This window comes from Scyliorhinus torazame, chromosome 5 (assembly GCF_047496885.1).
Source record: "Scyliorhinus torazame isolate Kashiwa2021f chromosome 5, sScyTor2.1, whole genome shotgun sequence".
Classification (NCBI taxonomy): Eukaryota; Metazoa; Chordata; class Chondrichthyes; order Carcharhiniformes; family Scyliorhinidae; genus Scyliorhinus; species Scyliorhinus torazame.
In genome coordinates this window covers 279,484,671-279,507,801 of record NC_092711.1, presented here as the reverse complement: position 1 = coordinate 279,507,801, position 23,131 = coordinate 279,484,671, and the positions used below count along the sequence as shown (strand labels likewise).

The 23,131-nt window shown below is 45.7% G+C and overlaps 1 protein-coding gene across 3 annotated transcripts in view; it reads right to left on the bottom strand.

Annotated features, from left to right (window-relative positions):
- tenm1 (teneurin transmembrane protein 1) overlaps positions 1–23,131 on the bottom strand; it is a 1,545,585-nt gene that overhangs the window by 963,477 nt on the left and 558,977 nt on the right. For all 3 annotated transcript variants that reach the window (XM_072505612.1, XM_072505613.1, XM_072505614.1), the window contains exon 3: positions 7,716–7,976. In XM_072505612.1, coding sequence (XP_072361713.1) covers positions 7,716–7,976 — 261 coding nt within the window. The remainder of the gene's footprint in view (positions 1–7,715; positions 7,977–23,131) is intronic.

Sequence of the window (23,131 nt, the reverse complement as noted above, 5' to 3'; positions counted from 1 at the left end):
ATAGCTCCGCCCTGATAGGCGGTGTATAAGATTCTGTACCTGAGCTGCTGGGGGAAACATCTAGCTTATTAAAGCCTTCAGTTGGACTACAACCTCGCTTTAATGGTCATTGATCGTGCATCAAATTTATTATAGACCACTAAATGGAAATATTCAGAGGGACATATTCGAAAAATATTCAGAGTCACCAGAATCGTAATCATGGTGACTTTAATTATTCAAAAATACATTGGGGTAAAAATAATTTAACTAGCAAATGCAGGAAGATTTTCTGCTGTGCCCAGCAGATTTAATTGCTTTTAATTCAAAAAAAAGGTGTGACTTCTGGATCTCAGCCCAATAAATTAACTGTTAAGCGTGAGTAAGGAGAATTCCTCTGGAAAGTAATCACAATTAAGTTTGATATGAAAACTGGAAAAAAAAAAGAGTCCAAGATAAGGGACATAATTGAAAATCAAGCAAATGTTAATGAGCTAAGAGGGGAACCAGCCCAGTAAAATCGCAAAGAAAAATTGGCAGATAAGCCAGAACTAGCAGGATATGATTAGGATAATAATAGATATATCCCCACAGAGTGAAGAGAGTGCGGCAGAATTGAAGATCCTTGGATAAGTGGAGAAATTAAAATTTAAATGAGACCTATGAGGCATATGGAAAATCTAGGCCGAATAATTCAACACCGAATCAAACATAATGAAGAAAACGTAGATGAGCAATAAAGAATAGAAAGAATGACAGTCAGGTAACATAGGCGGAATTGTGTCAGATTTTCTAAACGTAGACAAAAGCTAAATAACGGGGTCAATTAAAGACTAAACAGGACTATGTACTCTGGGAGGTATAATTTTACAAATGAAGGCAGAGGGCTGGATTCTCCGCACCCCAACGGCAAAATCGAAGCCGGCGCCGGGCGCAGAATCGAGTTTGGCATCGAAATCGGGCCCACCAACGGTTTGATGATTTTCCGGGCTCCGAAAAGCGGCGTCACCGGAGAGTAGGCCGCACCGCCAGGGGCCAGTGCCAGAGGCCCGCTCCGACATCCTCTACCCCCGACCGGCCGAGTTCCCGGCGGCGTGGAACTAACCTGGTATTGCCGGTCGGGATACTCGCATGGTGGCTACAGACTCAGTCTGTGGCCACCCTGGTCGGGAACGGGCCGATCGGAGGCCATGAGGGGGCAGCCGGGAAATGATTGTGCAGGGTTTGAGGGTCACGCGCATGGCCGATTGGGGGGGCTGTTTCTTGGATCTGGCTCCACGGTCAAAGTCTGCCATGGAGCACGACGCGGCTGCTGGAGGCTGCCGCTGTGCGCATGCGCGGCCTCTGACCCAGACGTGCGGGGGCCCGTATCTGCAGCAACCGCTGCGTGATTCACTCCAGGTTCCTGCTAGCTCCCTGCAGGGCTATGAATTCGTGTCCCTTTTTTCCAGGATTTTCAGGAGTAAAACTCCACGGTTTTTGAGACCAGCATGGGGACATAGTCCCAATAATGGAGAATCCAGCACATAGTCTTTTAGGGCATGGAATGTTTTGCTAGAAACAGTGCTGGAAGCAAATTGTAGAGTAGCGCTTAAAAGGAAAGTTAATAAATATTTGACAAAGAAAATAAGAGCATGGGGAATGAGACTAAATTGATACCTAAATAAGGGTAGAGGGCTCAAGAAGAGAAGCTTATGGAATATATAGCTATAATATGTATCAGTGAATAGAAGCCAGAGGTTACCTTTGCATTTTAGGATGATCTTGGAGTAGTGAATGGTTTTTGACAGTGGAAGGCGAATCTCGATCATGCTTGATGTGATCCAGCTTGATGTGGCAACTGATAGCTAAACAAATTGTGCAACACTCGGAGCTGAGGGAGAAAATATGGAGGCTGTACCAGGAGGGGCAATCAGGTTGGGAGAGAATTTGAATTTTGATTTGATTTGACTTAATTTATTGTCACATGTACTGAAGTACAGTGGAAAGTGTTTTTCTGCGGCCGAGGGAACGTACACAGTACGTACATAGAGACAAAGAGAATAATCAACAGGAACATTGACAAATGGTACATCAACAAACAGTGAATAAGGGTTTACTGGGGACAAGGGCATCAAATGCAGATCTGACGTATTGATTCAGCAGATCAACAGCTGCAGAAATATGTGGTGAATGGAGGGCCAAAGCTAGGACAGTTGGGAATGGCATATTGAAACGAGAGTTGCAAATGATTTTGAGAAGAGCTTTCTGGGGCATGAAGATGAAGGAATGGTGTTGAAAGGGTACAAGTTTGCAAGTCGTAAGGCATACAAAAAGTGATCAACAATGGCTTTATCTCACAGAGATGATGAGAGGAAAAAAGTCACTTCTCATATCAAGGGCGAGGTGCTAAATTTGAATATAGTGTTGGGGAGTTGATGCGGAAGGTACGAATTTGAACAAGCAGTGACATGAGAGGCCAGAAAACAAGTTGATCTGTTGAAATTATTGAGTTTGAGGAATTTGAGGGAAGAAAAGGAGGATATTTCAGTGAGAAAGTTAGGGTGAGGCTTTAGAAAACTGACTGAAAATATTTCATCATGTACGAATATTGTTACAATCCAAGTTGGTTTTATAACCGGACAGGAAGATCCCAGAATGGAACTCTGGCTCAAAAACATTTTTTTAAATAAAATATGGAGGAACAGAGTAACAGGATGGCTAATTAGTTTTAGCGAAAAAAAACATTCATTAAACGTGAAAAAATTGGATTATGATACAAAACTCCTTTAATCCGCCTTTACTCCTCTTTGAACGCAAGTGAGTGTCTGTGTATTTCTCCTCAAATTAACCCAAGATGATTCTTGTACTGTGAGCCCACCTTGTCTCACAAAACTCCAGCTTTCGCACGAGTGATTTCAAATACCGCTTTCAAAAGTCACACTTTCAAATCTTCTTTTAAATTATGCTTTCCCTCCACTGCTTCCATTAAGGTTTCATTTTTCTTAATGCTTTTATACAAACTCTGAGGACCAGCCACTGATTTTTCTCAATTATTTAAAATAATGATCAATGACCAATGTGGCTTTACTGAATAGTAATTCCTTCTGGTTCGCAGTTTCCTCTGTTCTGTTAACTCCAGACTTCTTGAAAACCTCTCTTAATTTCTCTCATTTCCTTAACTAGCTGGACTTTAGGTTTACAGCATTTGTTTTCTTAACCATTACTCCTCTAATCTACTCCAGTTTGATTTCGGGTCAGACAACCATTGTAGGAGTTCCTGCATGTTGGCAGCCCAGTTACAAAACTTTAGATTGGGGAGGGCCAAGCCTCCCAATCCTCTGTCTCTGAAGCAGAGCACTGAGGACTCTTACCTGCCCAGACAAACGATGACATTAATTTGTTGACTAATAAAAAATGCTTTGGGTTAAAAATAAAAATGGGGATACTTTGAAATAAGAACAAAAACCTAGGTAGCACATTCATCTTAACAGTTTGGATTCTGCCCGTTAGAGTCAGGAGGAAGTTAGTCCATCTCGAAGTCCAATTTGATCATGCTGATGAGGCTTGAAAAGTTCAGATTTTGGAGTAAGTCCCAGTTATGGGCCACACGGATCCCCAGATATTGGAAATTAGAGGGCGAGAGGCGAAATGGCAGCAAACCAAGCCGAGCCACTTCTGGCCATTGAGTTCACTGGGAAACACTCACTTTTACTGACATTTAATTTATAGCGTGAGAATATGCCAAATATCGTGAGAATCTTCATGCTTTCTATTGAGGAGACCGGATCCTCAATTTGTAGTAATTTACAAAGTAGTAATTTGCAAATTGTGAGATCTGGTGCCCTTCTCCCTTTTGGTGTACTCCCCTTCATCCCTCTGACGACATCAATGCTATTGCTAGAGGTTAAATGACCAAACACGAAGAGCAATGGAGAAAGGGGCAGCCCTGTCTAATGCCTCTACCTAACGGAAAGTATTGGGAGGAGGTCATATTTGTACGGATGTTGGATTTCGGGGAATTGTACCTCAAATGAACCCAGGAGGAGAATCTGAGGCCAAAACTGAATCTGTCCAAGACCTCAAAAAGGTGGTTCCATTCCACCCTAAGGGAGTGGGATAGCTTGATCTTGGTTTCGGAGAAAGCTCGGCACAACATCGAGGGCTGAAGGGCCTGTTCTGTGCTGTACTGTTCTATGTTCTATGTTCTATGTTCCATAGTCTGATATAGTATCTAAACCATTATGTTTCTTCTAGCATGGCCGAGAGAGATATTCCCTCTTTAGCTTTCGAAAACCATTACTTCCAGCAGAGCTGTGAGAGCTTCCTTCTCTCTCATTAGCTATCTCCAACTGCAATCAAGTTATCTAAACTAAAATGTACAAGTTTCACTACCTTATAAGGCCCCAATTGTTAAACACTGCTGGTTTATTTACTCTTCACACCGTAGCTCTCTCTAAGCACCATTGAAACACAGTTCGATCTTAACCAATCCACACACATGGAAACACCTTTGTCCAGCATTTATCTAACTATAGGTTTTACCCTTCCAGGCAAAATTAAATTAAACCCACTTAGAACTTTACCTTATTTCTAATATTTACCAATACAAATATAAATCCCTTGAAAATACCTTTATTTTCCTAACAATATAACACACCCCATTAACAAAAGTGTTAAAATATATATATATATTTAAAAATATTATGCATTTACATTGATGCTTAATATTTAACCAGGCCATACAGCAAATCCTCACACTATAGAAGCTGGAATAATCTACTCTTCTGTATGTATGGGAGGGTCATTTCCCCACAGGACTTTCTCTTTAAAAAATACTAAGTTAATGCTAAATAATGAATGATTTTGTGATTTAGATTTATAATCACTGGGGATTGAATCAAGATGGCTAAATTCTTCTCAGTTAGGATCCTTAAGGATGTTAACTCCTAATGGGAGGTAATAAATTTTCATAGCCCAGTAACCACCTAATGCATTGGCATAATTTTTAACTACATGAAATACTTAAATAGTAACACTGTACATTTGAAGTTTTGGATCTGAATAGGTTTATAATTTCATAAATATTAAAACAATTTGTGCCAATTACCCTCTCGTTCTACAGAATCTAATTTAAATCTCAAAGTTCTATAAATACTTTATGTGCATTAGGATCTATTATGAGATTAGCTAATAAAATTCTAGCTTTTAAAAAAAAAAATGTTTGAATGACATTGTCATTTACATAGCACTGCATGAAGTTAAAGAGTTGAGAAATAAATTGCTCGGTACTTGTTACAAAAACTAAATGCTGTAGGTGCACAACAGGTCAGTCAGCTTGAAAAATATAGGTTGACTTTCTTTCAAATTAGAATTCTGGCAAAATGTATTCACCAGAAATGTTAACCTGAAATTTCTCCTGCATTGGCAGAATTTTCTGTTGTAGTTCCCAGCATTCACAGATTTTTTTGTTGCATTTATTTTAATTCTGGCTATTGGTAATCCCTGAAGAAAACAAAGTGGCATCCACTTCAACTTAAAATAAATGCTGGCTCATCTGTAAAATGTTTAAGTCAGGAAGCTTTGCCTGTATTGTACAGTCACATCATGGGCACAGTCAGAGCGAAGGCTGAAATTCTCTTTCGTGACCCTCAGAGGTACGCTCGCAAATTTAGAACTTTAACCCTAATTTTAACTCAGGATGGGAGACGTGCAGACAATGGCAGGGGATGAGGGAGCTTTCTCAACCTCGGAGGCCTGAGGCCGATCGACGATTTAACATCCCAAGTTTCAACCGTGTAGACTGTCAATATCGTGTGAAAAACAGCCAGCAGTCACATGGAGAGAACGCAATGGCAGGCAGCATAGAGCCACTATATGTCTATGTGTGGACTTAACGAATAGTCCCTGGCACTCCGGTGTATGCCAATAAGGAGACCTGGAGATGTATCATAAAATGGCTGGGGTAGGTGAGGCCATAGCTTTCCCCAACGCAACCCGCACCCATCACCCCCAGCCGCAACTCACTACGAAGGGGCCTCCAGGTTTCCACATACCACCCTCAGGGCAACCCTGGCCCGATCGCTGCTGCACGAAAAATGCCAGATTGGCAGTGCCAACCTGATACCTTAGCAGTGCCCCTGCTAGCTGGCAATACCACATTGGCACCTTGGTGGTGAAAGGCTGGCATCCAGGTGGCAATTCCAGCAGTGCCAGGGTGCCGCCTTACCCAGAGGGCAAGCACCTGGGGGGCATCCGATCTCCTGGGAGACCCCTACGAGTGCCATTCGTATGCTTCCCATTTGTGTAGACCAGTACTGAACGTTGCTCATCCGAGGACTCGGAGGCAAAGGGGGTAGATGCCAATGCCTCGGGTCTCTTGGAAAACTGCATATTCAAGTGAGACTTAACTGTCTCGCTCTAATATGCAGATTTGCCAAAAAGTGATTGCACCCATAATGGGCGGGATTCACAACACAACGTTTCGCGACATTGTGTTAGAGCTTGTGAGGCGTTGATAGTGAGTAAATCCCGAGTACGGGGGGGTCTCCCAGCTTCTGTCAGCCATGTTGCACTGTGGTACACTGCCTTTCTGGCACACTGTGACCATTCGATCATGCCTTTAGCTTTTTGGGCCTCATCTACCTCCTGCCATTCTTCCCAATAGGTTGGCCTAGCAGGTAGTGCCAATATCCCAACACATATCAAACACCAGATTTGCTTGCTCAAAAGAACAGTGGAGGGGAAAGTAAATCTTTACTATAGGTGACCTCTCACGTTTAAATTAGAACCTCTAGGAAGCCAATGGCATACCAGTGGTAAACCCCCATTGTCCTTTCTGTATGCTTTACAAGAATACCTTAAGATAATCTGGCATTCTATCAGCAAAGCTGGCGAAAGACATACAATTTTCCAATTAGCCCCTTGCCCACTGAATATCTTTTGTACGTTTCGATATACACTTTTTTCAGGTTTGTATTAACTTTCCGTCAAGGGCATGGCTGTTTCCTTCAATCAATATTTTTTGTGCATGTGGCCAAGGGTTTAAATATATTGAATTGTCACCGTATTTATTCCACATCCTTCCAATATCTTTCTTGTAAGGAAAGCAGGAAGGAAGAGATGAAAAGCAAACTATTACATAAAATGGGCCTGAGGATATCCACCTCCTTCCTCCATCCTCAATATTTTATTAAAAATTCTAATACTTTCAAAAATACTTAAGATCTCAAATGCAGCTCTGACCTCACTGGAGACTGAAATCTTATCATGATTTTCTCCCCTTTTTAAATAAAAGGAGATACTACCAGTAACGTACTAGACCTGTAGTCAAGACCTGAGAATTGAATGGCTCACAACTCACCGATACGAAATATGTTTTGCCCTGTTAGAATGCCAAGATAATATAGTCTGCCTTGCATGAATTACCGTAACTCAGGATGATAAAGTAAAACTGTACAAAATCTTAGAAACATTTGAGTGACAGCAAACTTTGGGTGTACAAAAAATAATGTAAATTATATACGCAATACAGCAGAATTAATAAACAGCCAAAAATGAGTTAATTTACCTTGGCTGGATTAGGATAGGAATTCTACTGTCATAATATTCATACAATGCATTGCTCTACAAGGTTAAACTAAACCATGCCCTATAACACCATGGAAAATAGCTCCATTCTTAATGTGCATGTATAATTGATTAATGCCACCTATGCAAAACAACATTTTATGAAACTGCTGAGTTTTATTCCTTACCATTTTCTACATCCGACTTCCTTTCGTGTTCAGTGTCAGTGAGAGAAAGCATTGAGTTCGCTCGGCTCGACAGACAAGAGCTATGTTCAGATTTGATTTCTCGCATCCACAATCTCAAAGCATGATCAGGAGATGCAGCCCCTTCTGTCTCAGTATCGACATCAGAGCCTATTATCATAGGGTATCCATGGTGGGAAGGATCACACATATCTGCCTGATATCCACCACATAACACTGGTGGAGCCTCACAGAATTCCAAGGCTGAAAGAAACAAAAGGAGAGGGAGAGAAAGACAGACAGTGTGAGAAACGGACACTGAGCTTAACAAAAGAATGCATCTGAAGACAGGTTAACAGGACAATATGACAAGCTGCTTTTCAACCTTTCTAACTGGAAGTCTTGGCAGACAACCTCTACATCTCGACTGAATAAAATCAGCAATGACTTGACACACTCAGCACACACGGATCAACATTTTAAAAGAGGTTGTGTAAAATATTCTTTTATTAGCTGAAATATGAAATGAAGTAATTATATACCATGATCGTAAAATCACACAGCTGAGAAGGTGTCCACTCAATCCTTTATGCTGGATACAGAAGTCTAGCTTATTACCTTACACATCAATTTTGTCTATAACCCTGATTTCCTTAACGATATGCCCTCTGTGGTGAACCACTGTAAAAGGAGATGTAAGGTAGGACCTGCACTACAGGTTCGCCGGTAGCTCCTGCCGGCTGGCTCCGCCCACGGAGAACTGTATAAATATGCATGACATCCCGTGCCCTGCCATTTCGCCAGCTGCAGCAGGAGGCCACGCATCTGACTGTAATAAAGCCACAGTTGTACCCAACTTTAGTCTTTGTGCAATTGATCGTGCAACACCCTCATCCCTTTTAACATTAATTAAGGTATCAGCTTCCCTCGCCTTTTCAGGTTGATTATTCCAGACCCTAACATGCCAGTGAAACAAGTTCTCTTATTATGTAAACCCAAAAATCTTAACAAAACACACCCCATCCTGTTGTTAATTAAGAGTTCTCCTCAACATTTCAGGATTTTGAGGGTTCCTTCACTCCACCTGAGACAAAACCAGAGCATTCCACAGGTCTCTTTCACTCTCCCCAGTTCCCCAGTTTGGCACTTAGACTTCCAGAGCTCTCCCTGTCTCTGTGGGGGTGCCGATCTCTTCCACTAGCTTTGCCAGACAGATCTTTAATTCCTCTTGCATTTGGAATTTTCATTCCGAGCATGGTACCAGCATGCAATTCCTGCTTTGTGGTTCAGTGGCTCAGAAACACCCTGGCTCCTAATGGCCTCTAGGCTTTTTGTTCTGAACGCTCGTGATGGTACATGACTGCCTTCTCACATCCTTCCCAGATGACCACCTATTTCGGTGAGCAAAACACATGGGTAAACCCCCCCCAAAAAAAGATTTCTCCTTGCATAGCCTGCCACCATAGCACAGTGGCATACATGGAATCTTGCAAACATCCTTCAAAACAATCCTTTGATTCTCGAGATAATGGGCCACTTGACTCCCTGGTTCCATCGAGAGACCGTGGTTGTTTGCAAGTGGCTGCTGTTAGCATCTTTGATCTAGAATAATAGAAACCTCCCTGGTGTACACTCCAACTTCAAAGCATTTTAGGAACATTGGAACATAGGAATTAGGAGCAGAGGTAGACCCTTCGAGCCAATCGGATCATAGTTTGTCTCTTCCTGGTCTCAAGTGCATCTCCCCACCGGTTCCCCATATCACTCTGTCTTGAGACAAACTAGTTCCCCAGATAAATCCAAAATAGCCATTACAATCCTACCGCCAAATACCTTTTGCCAACATTTCAGCAACGTGCTAAAATTTTCTCTTTGAAATGTAATTACCCAGATCTGTTTAAATTGCACTTCGCTCAGGGTTGTTTACCATTTTCTCAATTTGATATTTCTATTTATCTAAATGTAGAAACCAATTCCTAAAAATATAAGTTAGATCCCTCAAATAAATGATAAATAGAATCCCTACAGTGCAGAAGGAGACCATTCAGCCCATCAAGTCTGCACTGACCCTCCAAAAGTACACCGTACCTAGGTTCGCTTCCCCGCCATGCAAAATGTCGTCCAATTCGCTGGGGTCGAGATTTACACTCAAAAGGCTGAAAAGCTGCAGCAGTTCTCCACTCCCCACACATACTCATTCCGGCCAACAAGAGGGCACCCCAAAGAGCGGGGAGAGGGAGGGGGCAGGGCTCACACTGGGTGTACAAATCTGGAAGTGAGTACCAATCCTTTGCAATGAGCCATGTTCAGCGGGTGGCCCGATAGCGAGGTCTAGCAGATGGGCCCCCTTTCTCTCCGCAATGTGATTCAACACCCCTTCACCTGTAATGCAATTCTGCACATCCCTCACCCCGGTATTTCTGGGACAAACCACTCCTGCTCCCCCTCACCAGAGCCCCCCTAATTAAAGATAACCCAATAGATTCCCCCCTAATTATAGAGACCCCCACCAGGGACACCCCAAAAGCGTGACCCCTGTCTGTAAGACCTCCAGAAGGGGTCTCTCTTCTGGGAGGTCTCTGGTGGGGGTCACCCTTTTGGGGGCTTCCAGGCAGGGGTGTCTCTTCCGGGGGTGGGCTTGCAGGCAGGGGTCCTTCTTCCGGGGGAGCTTCCAGACAGGGGCTCTTTTGTGAGGGCCACGAAGAATCCAGCACGAGTTTTAAGGATACAAAGTAATAACATTTATTTACAATAACATATATATGTATAACAGCAGCAGCAACTTCCCTTGCTGCACACTCCTTCCTGCTGGTTCCTAAACTGGCCAGCTTTATTTATACTAGGAGTTTACTAATGGTTCCTCCGCCCCCCTCATTGGGGAAGCTCATACTCCCACAGGATTGTGGGATTGTCATTAGGCCCCAGCCAATGGTAAGTAGGCAGGTTATAACATCCCTCCCCCCCAAAGTCCAAGGAATCCACCGAAGACCCAGGCGAAGGAGGGCGTCGGACTCGTTTTGCCGCAGGCCGGACACCATTTGCACGTGGCGCTGGATCAGGTGGCGTGTAACGAGACGGAGACCGGCGCTTCCGTGATGAACGGCGCAATGGTTGTACATCCACGGCCCGTGGACCCGACGATTCCCCCTCTGATGCATCCTGTGTCTCCATCTCGGAGTCAGAGTCTGTTGCCTCCGTCATGTCAGCGTCTCTATCTCCATTCAGTTCTGTAACGACCTGCGCAGGCTTCGAGTGAGGCACCAGTGGAAGATTGTTTGTACTACCTTCCCTTGTCTCTGGTCTCTGCGGCTGTAGAAATGAGCAACGGGGGCGGGGAATCTTTTGAGGGGATAGTCTTCTGGACCGAACGTGGTCTACATGTTTGCGCTGGAGATGAGACTGGGCTTGCACCTGGTAAGATCCTGGGCCCGTTTGGCGAAAGATTACACCAGGAACCCACTGGGCACCACCAGCAAAATTCCAAATGAACCGAATCGGCCGATGCCGAGAAAATCCCTGTCCCTGCCGTTCTTGTGTGCACCGTACTTTTGCGCCAATGTCCGGGAAAACCATACTAAGGCGGGTGCGAAGTCTCCGGCCCATTAGGAGTTCTGCGCATGGGGGGGTGGTCCTATACGTAAACAAAAAGCGAGCCAGTCTCGTGTCCATTGATCCGGAAGACTGCTTCTTTAGGCCTCTTTTGAATGTCTGCACTGCGCGCTCTGCCAACCCATTTGAAGCCGGGTGGTAAGGGGCAGTGCGGATATGGCGTATGCCGTTCATCTTCGTGAACCTCGCAAACTCCTCACTCGTGAATGGAGTGCGTTATCCATGACCAGCACCTCGGGGAGGCCATGCGTACTAAACGACAAACGCATCTTTTCAATAGTTGCGCAGGACGTTGTCCCCTGCATCTTATGCACCTCTAGCCATTTAGACTGGGCGTCAATTAATAGAAGGAACATGGATCCTTGAAAAGGACCTGCAAAACCTGCATGCAAGCGTGCCCAAGGCCGCCTTGGCCATTCCCAGTGATGTCGGGGCGTGGCCGGCGGAAGCTTCTGATGCTCCTGGCAAATGGAGCAGTTTTGGGCCACCTTCTCAATGTCGGTGTCGAGGCCTGGCCACCAGACTTAACTCCGGGCCAACATTTTCATTTTGGTCACACCTGGATGCCCATTGTGCAAGTCTGTTAGTATCAGCTCCTGGCCTTTTTCCGGGACAATCACACGCGTCCCCCACAAGAGGATGCCGTCTTCCATGCTGAATTCTGACAGCTTGGAGGAAAATGCCCGCAACTCGCCTGGGAGCTGTCTATGCTGCCCACCATACAGGACTATGTGCCAAACCTTTGACAGGACTGGCTCCGTCTGGGTCCACTCACGGATCTGTGATGCCGTGACAGGCAAGGTGTCCATAAAATTTAGAGTTGCAACCACCTCACTGGTCGTGGGGGTCGACATGGGGCCGATCGATAAAGGCAATCGGCTCAGTGCGTCGGCATTTGCTATCTGCGTACCTGGTTTGTGCTCCAGAGAATACTCGTATGCAGCAAGCAACAAAGCCCAGCGCTAGATCCGTGCGGAAGCAATGGGCGGTATTGGCTTATTCTCTCTGAAAAGTCCCAGCAGAGGCTTATGGTCAGTCACGATAGTGAAATGGCGGCCATACACATACTGGTGGAAGCGTTTCACCGCAAAATCCACTGTCAGGCCCTCCTTCTCGATCTGCGCGTACTTTTTCTCCGCTGCAGTCAATGTGCGGGAGGCGAAAGCTATCGGTCGCTCGGCCCCGTTCTCCATCTTGTGGGACAGGACGGCCCCAATACCATACGGGGATGCATCACATGTGACGAGCAAAGGCTTTCCAGGATCATAGTGGGTTAGTAACCCAGACGATGACAATTGTTGCTTTACCCGCCGGAAAGCGGTTTCTTGCGGCTGACCCCAAACCCAGGTGTGATATTTCTTTAGCAGAAGGTGCAAAGGGGCCAGCGTAGTTGCCAGATTGGGGAGGAACTTCCCGTAATAGTTTACGAGACCGAGAAAAGAACGAAGATGCAAAGTGCCAGTCGGGGCGGGGGCCTGTTGAATTGCACGCACCTTCTCTGCGACGGGGTGCAAACCTTGGCGGTCCACCCGATAACCTAGGTAGACTACTTCCTTTGCCTGAAATACGCACTTTGTGCGACGTAAACGGACTCCAGCCTCCGAAAGGCGTCTAAGGACAGCCTCCAGATTTTCCAAATGTTCCTGCTCCGACGTCCCTGTAATCAAAACATCATCTAAGTAGACAGCAACACGTGGCAAACCTCTCAAAATGCCCTCCATGACACGTTGAAAAATTGCGTAGGCAGAGGATACTCCAAAGGGCAACCGTGTATATTCATACATGCCCCGGTGTGTATTAATCGTTACATATGGTCGGGAGGCAGGGTCCAGCTCCAACTGCAGGTAGGCGTGACTCATATCTAATTTTGTGAACGAGAGTCCGCCTGCAAGCTTCGCGTAGAGATCCTCTATGCGAGGCATTGGGTATCGGTCGAGTCGGGAAACTGTATTCACTGTAAGTTTATAGTCGCCACACAAGCGAACTGTGGCATCTGGCTTCATTACAGGTACAATTGGTGCTGGCCAGTCAGCAAAACGGACGGGCCTGATAATACCCAAACTCTCCAAACGAGTGAGCTCCCCTTCTACCTTCTCGAGCAAAGCGTAAGGCACCGGGCGCGCCCGGAAATAGCGCGGCGTGGCTCCTGGTTCGACTTGGATACGGGCTACAGCCCCTTTTATTTTCCCCAAACCAGGCTGGAATACATCTGGGTATCGTCCTAGCACCTCATTCAACCCTTCAGAAACTGTTTGGAGGATGTGGTGCCATTGCAACCGCAAATGGCGCAACCAGTCCCGACCCAACAGGCTGGGCCCATGGCCGCGCACCACGATAAGTGGGAAACCCCCCTCCTGGCATCCATAAACAACAGGGGTCATTGTAGTTCCTGCAATGTCCAGTGGTTCCCCCGTGTAGGTGGCCAACCTGGCCTGTGAGTCGGTTAATGTAAGGGTCTGTATACTCTGCTTGATGCGGTCGAATGTCCTCTGGGCGATCACGGAGACCGCTGCGCCAGTGTCCAACTCCATCTCAAGCGGGTGGCCATTGACCCGTACTGTCACCTTAATGGGGGCCACACGTGGAGCTGCCACACAATGCAACTGCAGGCAGTCGTCCTCCGTCTCCACGTCCTCAGGAGTAGTCGCCGCAGGTTCATCCACATGGAAGGTACGGCCCCTGGGCTGGTCCCAGTTACGGCCCCTGGGCTGGTCACAGTTTCGGTCGGAATGACGGCGCCTCTGGCGCCCCCAGGACCGCCGTCCGCGACGGGGTCGGCGCCTACAAGTCTGACATGGACATGGCTCCTCATCCATTGGTTCTGGAGAAGGCTCCCTTTGGGGAGGAATGTCCGACGGCCACTGGCGTCGGTCCGGATGTTGCCTCGCCCAAGGTACCGCAGGAGTGCGGGGGGACGTTTTCGGACGGAAGGGGATGCGCCAAGGCATGCACTTCCATTCCCTGTAGCTCCTGCACTCCTCATTCTGCACTCTCTCGGGACAATACTATTTGAATGGCCTGTTGAAAAGTCAATGTTGGCTCAGCTAACAACTTTCTCTGGGTGGCCGCATTGTTAATACCGCAAACCAAACGGTCGCGTAACATTTCTGACAAGGTCTCACCATAGTCACAGTACTCCGCAATCCTGCGTAGCCTGGATAGAAAATCGGCAAGGGATTCTCGAGGGGTCCTCTCAGCAGTATTAAACTGGTAACGCTGGACTATCGTGGACGGGGTTGGGTTAAAATGTTGCCCCACTATATTCACAAGTTCATCAAACGTTTTGGTGTCCGGCGCAGCTGGGTACGTAAGGCTCCTAATCACCCCAAACGTATGCAGGCCGCAGGCGGTGAGCAATATGACCACCTGGCGCTCGTTTTCGGTGATATTGTTTGCCCGGAAATAGTAACGCATCCGTTGTGTGTACTGGTTCCAGCTTTCCAGCGCAGCATCAAAAACATCCAAACGTCCGTACAGAGGCATGGTATAATAGAAAACAACTTCCAACCTGTATCCAACAAAAATCCAGGGAGGTGGCTTCAGCAGTGTAGACAGCTATTCACTTTAACCTTCGTCGCCAGTTTTGTGAGGGCCACGAAGAATCCAGCACGAGTTTTAAGGATACAAAGTAATAACATTTATTTACAATAACATATATATATAACAGCAGCAACAACTTCCCTTGCTGCACACTCCTTCCTGCTGGTTCCTAAACTGGCCAGCTTTATTTATACTAGGAGTTTACTAATGGTTTCTCCGCCCCACTCATTGGGGAAGCTCATACTCCCACAGGATTGTGGGATTGTCATTAGTCCCCAGCCAATGGTAAGTAGACAGGCTCCCTTCTAGGAACCTCCAGGGAGGCTTCCGGACAGTGGTTTCGCTTTTGGGGTATTTTTAATTAGCGGGTCTCTGGTGAGTATCTCTTTAATTAGAGCTCTCTGGTGGGAGTCTCTTCAATTCAGGGATCTTTGGTTGGGGGGGGGGGGTGCGGGGGAGCCTGTTGGGGGTGAGGTGGGCATGTATTACATTGTGGGGGAGGGTGGCCCTTTGATGGACTTTGGGGGCAACTCCCTTAAAAGTGTCACGCTTGTCAAGACCTGCATCAATTCTCACCCATGTGATTCCTGGCCCAGAGGACTGGTTTATTTATGTTGTCACAAGTAGGCTTACATTAACACCGCAATTAAGTTATTGTGAAAAAACCCTAGTCGTCACACTCTGGTGCCTGTTCGGGTACACAGAGGGAGAATTCAGAATGTCCAATCCACCTAACAAGCGTGACTTGCGGGAGGACACCAGAGCTCCCGGTGGAAACCCACACAGACACGGGGAGAACATACAGACTCCGCAGAGACAGTGACACAAGCCAGGAATCGAAGCTGGGACCCAGGCACTGCGAAGCAACAGTACTAACCACTGTGCTACCGTGCCGCCCATGAGATTTACTGACCAACCTGATCCTCCCGCATGCACGTGGCGCGAGCCTTGATACCGGCACCAGCAGGGCACCGGAGAATCAGAACGTCGCCCTCCCATTTTCTGCCTGAGGCTGGATTCTCTGCTGCCTGCCGCCGGTAGCAGAATTCCCGACGCGGTGGAGAATCCAAACCCATGAATTTAGATATTTGCGACAGAAACGTTTGAAAGGGAATGGGAGAAGGTGGCCAAGGAAGTTTACTCTCCGAATCTGGCCCTGATGACCTGGCACTAGAGCCACAAAAAAATTCAGTGTACTTGTACAGATGGTGAAGGTCAAAGCTCAGCAGCCCTTGCAGTCAGGCGTCAGGCTTAACATTCACAGGCTCCACCTCATTGGTGCATTCCTTCTAATGATAACAGCCTCACACTCATCTCTCGCTACATCCACATACCTCCAGATATTCAGATCAAGCAAGCACATTGTAACATAAACACTGACATTCTCACTCTCCCTTAAAGGAAAATGTGATGCCGAATCAATGACAGCAGAGCATAAGCAATGGAGAGGCACATGTACAACTCCTGAACCCTTCAAAGGAGATGGTACTGTGAGAAAGTTCACTGCATCTGGCGTTGCCAAAAATATTGAGGATGATGCTTTTTTGCCTTGTGCCCGTGTCAAATCCCATTTCACCCTCATCCTGTTCTTTGGCATGGAGCACAAACAGCTGATGGTGTGGACATGAATCTTTTGTTTCCCACTCGATCCCTTTCCCTTACCCCAACCCTCCCTTTCTGATTTCCTGCTATCAGACAGCCAAGAACTGTGGCTTGCCCAACTACAACATCCCAAGGTGGACCAGAGAGAGCAACAGTACAGCACTGATGAAGAGACTCCATCACTCAATCTAACACTCACAACCACCAGCTCAGATACTGGCACTTCATAGACCTTGGAGGCTACACTAGGATTGGGATGAGTACATGGTGAGTCACTGGGCAGCAGTGGGCTACAACTATGCCAGGGGAAAGGATAGTTTATGTGTCAGTTCACCGGATGTTAAAGTCACAGGCGAGCCTGTGTTGCAACAGAGAGATCCATGAAGATTTTGATGAGTCGGTCTGGAAGTGAATGTTGATGAGAATGCACATTGCGATGCTCAGTGCATTGGCAGGCACTCACACAGCCTCTTGTCACTGTCAAGGAGCATAAAGGAGCTTGGCTCAAAATGTGGCAGAGGGCATCATGCAGAGCTTGGAGACCATCTTTTCCACCATGGAAGTGGTGCCAAAATTCATGACAGCACGAGAAGACTCAGCCATGATACAACATCCTGTTGTTGCCACACAGGCAGAAGTCACAGTGCTGCAGTGGAAGCTCAGATTAAGGTCATGAGATCCATGCCTCCTGTCACACAAGTTTAAACTTCTGCCAACATGGCTGTCGATTTTTGTGCTCAAACGTGCATGCAGGCAACCAATCTATCACCAATAGATCATTAAGATTGACTAGGTGCTGCCAGGAGGGAATATTAATGGTACCATGGAGCAGGAACCAGTCGGCTGTTGAAAGGGTGACTGCATGCTCCCATCTGTGCCACTATGTCTCTGTCCTTATTAGTGTCTCTCAGCCAGCCAGCCTTGACTGTTGCCACCCATACCAATATGGTTCTATCTGAAATGCACCCTTAAGGCTCCAAACTGCCCAACAGGATCTTGCACTGCCATCTGCAGCCTCCCCCACTGAAAGTCACAGCTAGGCTGGAGCCATTGGGGTAGAACTGTGCAGGAACATGAGGCCAAAGGTACCCACCCAGAAAACAGCTAATCAGGGAACACACTCGGGTGAATAGTTCATTCTTGTGAGTATAATTGTTGGATAAGGACGTTATTGGAAAGTTGTTATTGGGTTTTTTTGCAGGAGCTTAGCCAAGGTGGCACAGGTAGATGGTAAGGTGGGGTACTGTGATGGCACAGTGGTGAACGGATTATCTTTTAAGGAAAATGGAGTCTGAGTGAGTGTTCACAGAAACCCATCCAAAGTGAAAGGGTCCTGGATAATTCCTCCCTGCTTTCTCCTCTTCCTTCTCCTCCTGAAGTGACCTCTGTATACCTGGTTGTAGTGACTGTGACTGTGCTATTATGACAATGATGTTGTGGAGGATGGAGCAAACTTTTAATTTGTATTCCAGAGAGTACTGTAGTCTAGCAGTTCAGGCAGCAGAATCGTTGCTCAAGCAGGTCAATGGTCTGTTCCAATGGTCTGTTCTGGTAGCAGTGTTTTTTCCATCGTACATCCATTCTCTGGCATGATCGGGCAGCAGAACCGGCATTACCAGATGAGTAGAGGGAGTATCCCTTGTTCATCCCCAAGATATGGGTAATGGTAGACTGCCTTATGATAAAGGCATCAAGGCATCTTCCAGGATATGGCGGGGTTATTGCATTACGGGGATAGGGTGGAGGTGTGGGCTTAAGTAGGGTGCTCTTTCCAAGGGCCAGTGCAGACTCGATGGGCCAATTGGCCTCCTTCTGCACTGTAAATTCTATGGTTCTATGATTCTATGATAGAGGACATTCACTGACATTGTGGATGTACATGATTACACACTGACTACATATTGATGAAATTGACAAAACCCCTGTTGTTCCTCTACCTCTTCATGGTGATATGGGCCACTGTAGTTAATGGTTCCCTGCAGCACTGGCAAAGCCATGTGACCGCTCAACCTGGTTCTCTCTATTTAGCGAGAAAACCAGAAATTTGCCTCTCGTAATACAGGGCCTCCATCACCTTTCACCTGCAGTTTTGGATGTTGAGCTGCAATTGTTGGCTATGTGATCTGCCCCTGCCTGGAATGAGGTTATGCTGTAACTGTATAAAACATCGGCTAGGCCACAGCTGGAGTATTGTGTGCAGTTCTGGAATCCATACTATCGGAGGGATGTGATAGCACTTGAAAGGGTGCAAAGGCTTGGGCTGGAGAGTTTTAGCGATGAAGAAAGATTGGTTAGACTTAGATTGTTTTCCTTTGAGCAGAGGAGACTGAGGGTGGACAAGGTTGTATGAAATTATGAGGGGCATGGATAGAGAAGACAGGAACAAATGTTTCCCCTTGGTGGAGGGGTCAATGACCAACGTGCATAGATTTAAGGTAAAGGGCAGGAGGTTTAGAGGAGATGTGAGGGAAAGTCTTTTCACCCAGGGGCTCGTGGGAGTCTGCCTGAAAGGCTGGTGGAGGCAGAGGTCCTTATAACATTTAAGAAGTATTTAGATGTGCACTTGAGATCCCAAGGCATACAAGGCTATGGGCCAAATGCTGGAAAGTGGGAGTAGAATGGTTAGGTGGCTGTTTTTGACTGGTGCATATACGACACAGACTGGCCTTTTCTGTGCAGTGTGATTCTATGACTCTATGTAGAAGTTTAAAACAATGATGAGCTCAACGGCCACTGGCAGTCCCCTAATCTGGTGTGAGGCTGCAGGTCCTGATGGAAGAGGTGGCACAGTTCTGGAACTACCTTTATGAATCTGAGGCACCCTCACAGAACGATCCTGGCTGAGGTGGAGGTTTGAGACAAGCTGCCTGAAAACCCCAGAAACCCCAGCACGGTAGCACAAGTGGATAGCACTGTGGTTTCACAGTGCCAGGGTCCCAGGTTCGATTCCCCGCTGGGTCGCTGTCTGTGCGGAGTCTTCACGTTCTCCCTGTGCCTGCGTGGGTTTCCTCCGGGTGCTGCGGTTTCCTCCCACGGTCCAAAGACATGCAGGTGGAGTGGCCATGATAAATTGCTCTTCGTGACCAAGAAGGGGTGGAGGAGTTATTGGGTGGAGGGGATAGGGTGGAAGTGAGGGCTTAAGTGGGTTGGTGCAGACTCGATGGGCCGAATGGCCTCCTTCTGTACAGAATTGGGAGAGCTTATGGAAAGAGAAACAGATTTAGCGTTTGAGACTGTATGCCTCAGAATCATATTCAGGGCTTGTGTGAGAAGTCTCCTCCACCTGACTTTGTGCAGAGCTTCTCTTCTCAGCATTATCATCTCCATTTATCTTTTACGTGGCAGACTGAAATGCTTAGGAGTTGAATTTAACACTGAGGGTGGGATTCCCGCCTCCACCTGTTTAAATATCAGGGGACGACGCACCTATGCTTGGCTGGCTCGCTCCACTGCCATTTAGCGGATGTGGATCAAATGGGCAGCAGTTCTTTTGTTCCAGGATTGGTGGCCACTGCTCGGCCTGTAACAGTCGCCAAGGAAGGAACCCAGAGATGGAGCCCAGACTTTGAGGTCTTGCTGTGAAAAAACAGGTAAGCCCTGGCAAGGGGGGCAGGGAGTGACAGGTCAAGGGGAAGAGCACAGGGACAATCCATGCCTGGGGCCTAAATGATCTGACGGAGTTCAAGAAGGAGACACACACCTACAATTTCCTCCCCCCCGTCATCAGTCTCCAGGTTTCACCTGGCAGGATGCACACTCGGCATCAGCCTCCTTTGCTGTGTGGTAAAAGTCCAGCAATAGCAGAAGGATCCCTTAAGTGGCCATTAACCTTAAGTGGCCATTAATTGACCATTAAGTGCCACTTATGAAGCTACCAAGTGTCGTGATGGGTTGTCGTTTTTGGTTTTGGCGTCTGTTGCCAAGTCGCAGTACCCACTGGTCATCGTAATGGTACATGTTAGCCTATAGGCGGTGCCACCTGTCCAGTGTTATGCATTTAGTAATTAACTAGGAGGTTATTGCCTATACATTATTAAGTATTTGGTTCAAGCTAGATGAAAATAATAATTGGAGTCGAGTTGACACTAACGTTCCTTATAACAGGATTTAAGCCAGCCTAACCTAAAACCTCGACTATCTGCAAAATAGCTTGAATACAGCGAGAAAAAGTGTTTCGATTCAGTTTGTGCATTTCTTGATTGCTCTCATGGCTGGGTATTAATTCTTTATCTTTACTGCCCTGATATCTAGCATCACAACCAGAACCTTCTGTTCAGTACCAACTGGATGCATTGTGTCTCCGCAGGAGTTTCCTGCTGTCTTCTAAAAGCAGTAAATACAAGTGAATTAATTAAATGAAAGATGAAGAATTGAATGTGTAACAATAATACTGTAAATATATGTTTCCAGTTCATATTAGATTCACCAAGTCCTTGACCATGGATAAAACATCAATTGAAATGCTGAGCAATTCTGTTGCAGTTTACTTTTATACAAGGCTTTTGTTTCTTACATTCTGTTCGAACTGCAGAAGATAACCAGTCAAAACTTTATTGCTGAGGGTTCCAACTGATTCAACTCATCACTATGTAGCATAATTCTGCTTCATCCACTATTATTTGTTGAAAATTTCAGCTTGATAAAATGCTCCTTAAAACATTTACCAGGACTTCCTAAATTTGCCAGGCGCATTCAGAAATAATTGGCTGTCAAATTAATAACAGAATAAATAACATAGTATATGTCTGAGTTTGGCTCTGTTCCTCCTCCACATTTTGAGCTAGATTATCCGAGCAGACTATAGTTACATTAATATTTAGGAAGGGGAGGTGGTTTTTGATTGCAATCATTTGCAAAACACCAAGGCTTCCAACAAAGCAGGAGGAATCTTCACAACATGAAAGCAGGAAAATATTTCATTTTATAAAGGCAAAAATACTGTGTATGGTGGAAATTTGAAATAAAATGGAAATGTTCAGCTGCATCTGTAAGAGTGAAAACGTTAGTGTTTTAGGTCAATTATTATTCAACCGCATTGGGTGAAGTGAGAGGTGCAATTGAAATGAGCAAGTGAAAAGCTGGAAGGTTGGGACAAGGACAAAAGGGAGGATCTGTGATGGAGAAGAAGGCTGGAAAGATTAAACAACAAAATGGGTAATGGCGTAAGGCCAAATGGGGAGTTGTAATGGAACAAGTAAAGAAACAAAAGATGTGTCTAGTGTAGGTGTGATTTACATAATTTTGTCATCTGAAAGCAACAGAAACAGAAAAACAAGAGAAGAAAAAGAAAACAAAAAGGGGGCAGAGGTTACGCGTAAAAGTTGTTGAAAAGTGTCATGTGAGAGTACCGTTAAGAAATGGGTGTTTAAGAAATGTACCTTTAAGAAATGGGTGTTTACAAATGGGTATCTGTAAATATCTGTAGGGAGAGGACCTTTAAGAAATGGGTGTTTACCACTGCAGTGATGTCAGAGAGTGGGTGGAGCTGGGCTGTCTGTCAGCTTTTTACTTTTGTTTTTGAGCAGGCTGCAGGGTGTGTTTTAGTTTCGTTTTCAGTGTTGGAGCCAGACAGTGCAGGTGTACTGTCGATCTCTCTGCCATGAAAAGACGATCACTTGATCATTTGGTGAATTCAGAATTATAAATGTTCTCAGTAGTGAATGTAAACCTAATGTGCTTATGTTAAAAGGTGTTTCTTAAGTCTTCTGGATGTTAAAAGGACAGCTTACGGATTACTTAGTGTTGTATTCTCTGGGGGTTGTATTTGAATTAATGGTTGCTAAGTTGTTCACTGTATCTTTTTAAAAAGTTAACTTGAGTTCATAGAATAAACATTATTTTGCTTTAAAAAATACTTTTCCATTTCTGCTGTACCACACCTGTAGAGTGGGCCGTGTGCTCCCCATACCACAATCTATTAAACGTTGTGGGTCAGGTGAACTCAATGATACACTTTGGGGTTCTCTAAACCCTGGCTCATAACAAATTGGGGGCTCTCCGGGATAAAAGTCTAACTATTGGATTGGCTTTGTGAACTTAAAGACAGTGAGGGGTGAGCATATTGTGGTTGCTTTTCAGGCGTGGTATTATAGTTTAAGTGGGGAGTGTGTTGTGGACAACATCTCTGTCAGAGGCTCTGAAGTTTTTGGTGGTGGAGACGGTCACACACAGTACCTTACGGACAGAGACTAAAAGCAGACGGTTAGATTTGGCAAAAACGTTGCAGCTAACATTACCTGAGAAAATGCAAAAAGATGAGGTAATTATGGCGGTGGCTAAGCATTTAAAGTTGCCTGAGATACAGTCTGGCACATTAGAAATGGCAAAAATCCAGTTGCAGATTAAGCAACTTGAACATGAAAAAGAATTAAAGCAGCTTGGATATGCAATGAGAGAAAAAGAAAGAGAAAGGGAGATATAGATTGGGGAAAAGGAAAAGGAGAGAGGAGAAAGAAACAAAGAAAAAATAGCCCTAGCAGAACAAAAAGAAAGAGATAGAGAGGAAAGGGAAAAAGAGCGAGGGTTTGAACTTCAGAAAATTGCTATGAAACATAGCAGTCAGTTAAAATTGGCAGACGTAACGGGAAACGTACAGTTGGAGGACAGTGATAAGGATAGTGAGAAAGAGCATCATAGTCGAAGGCTTGGTGGGGATCTATTTAAATATG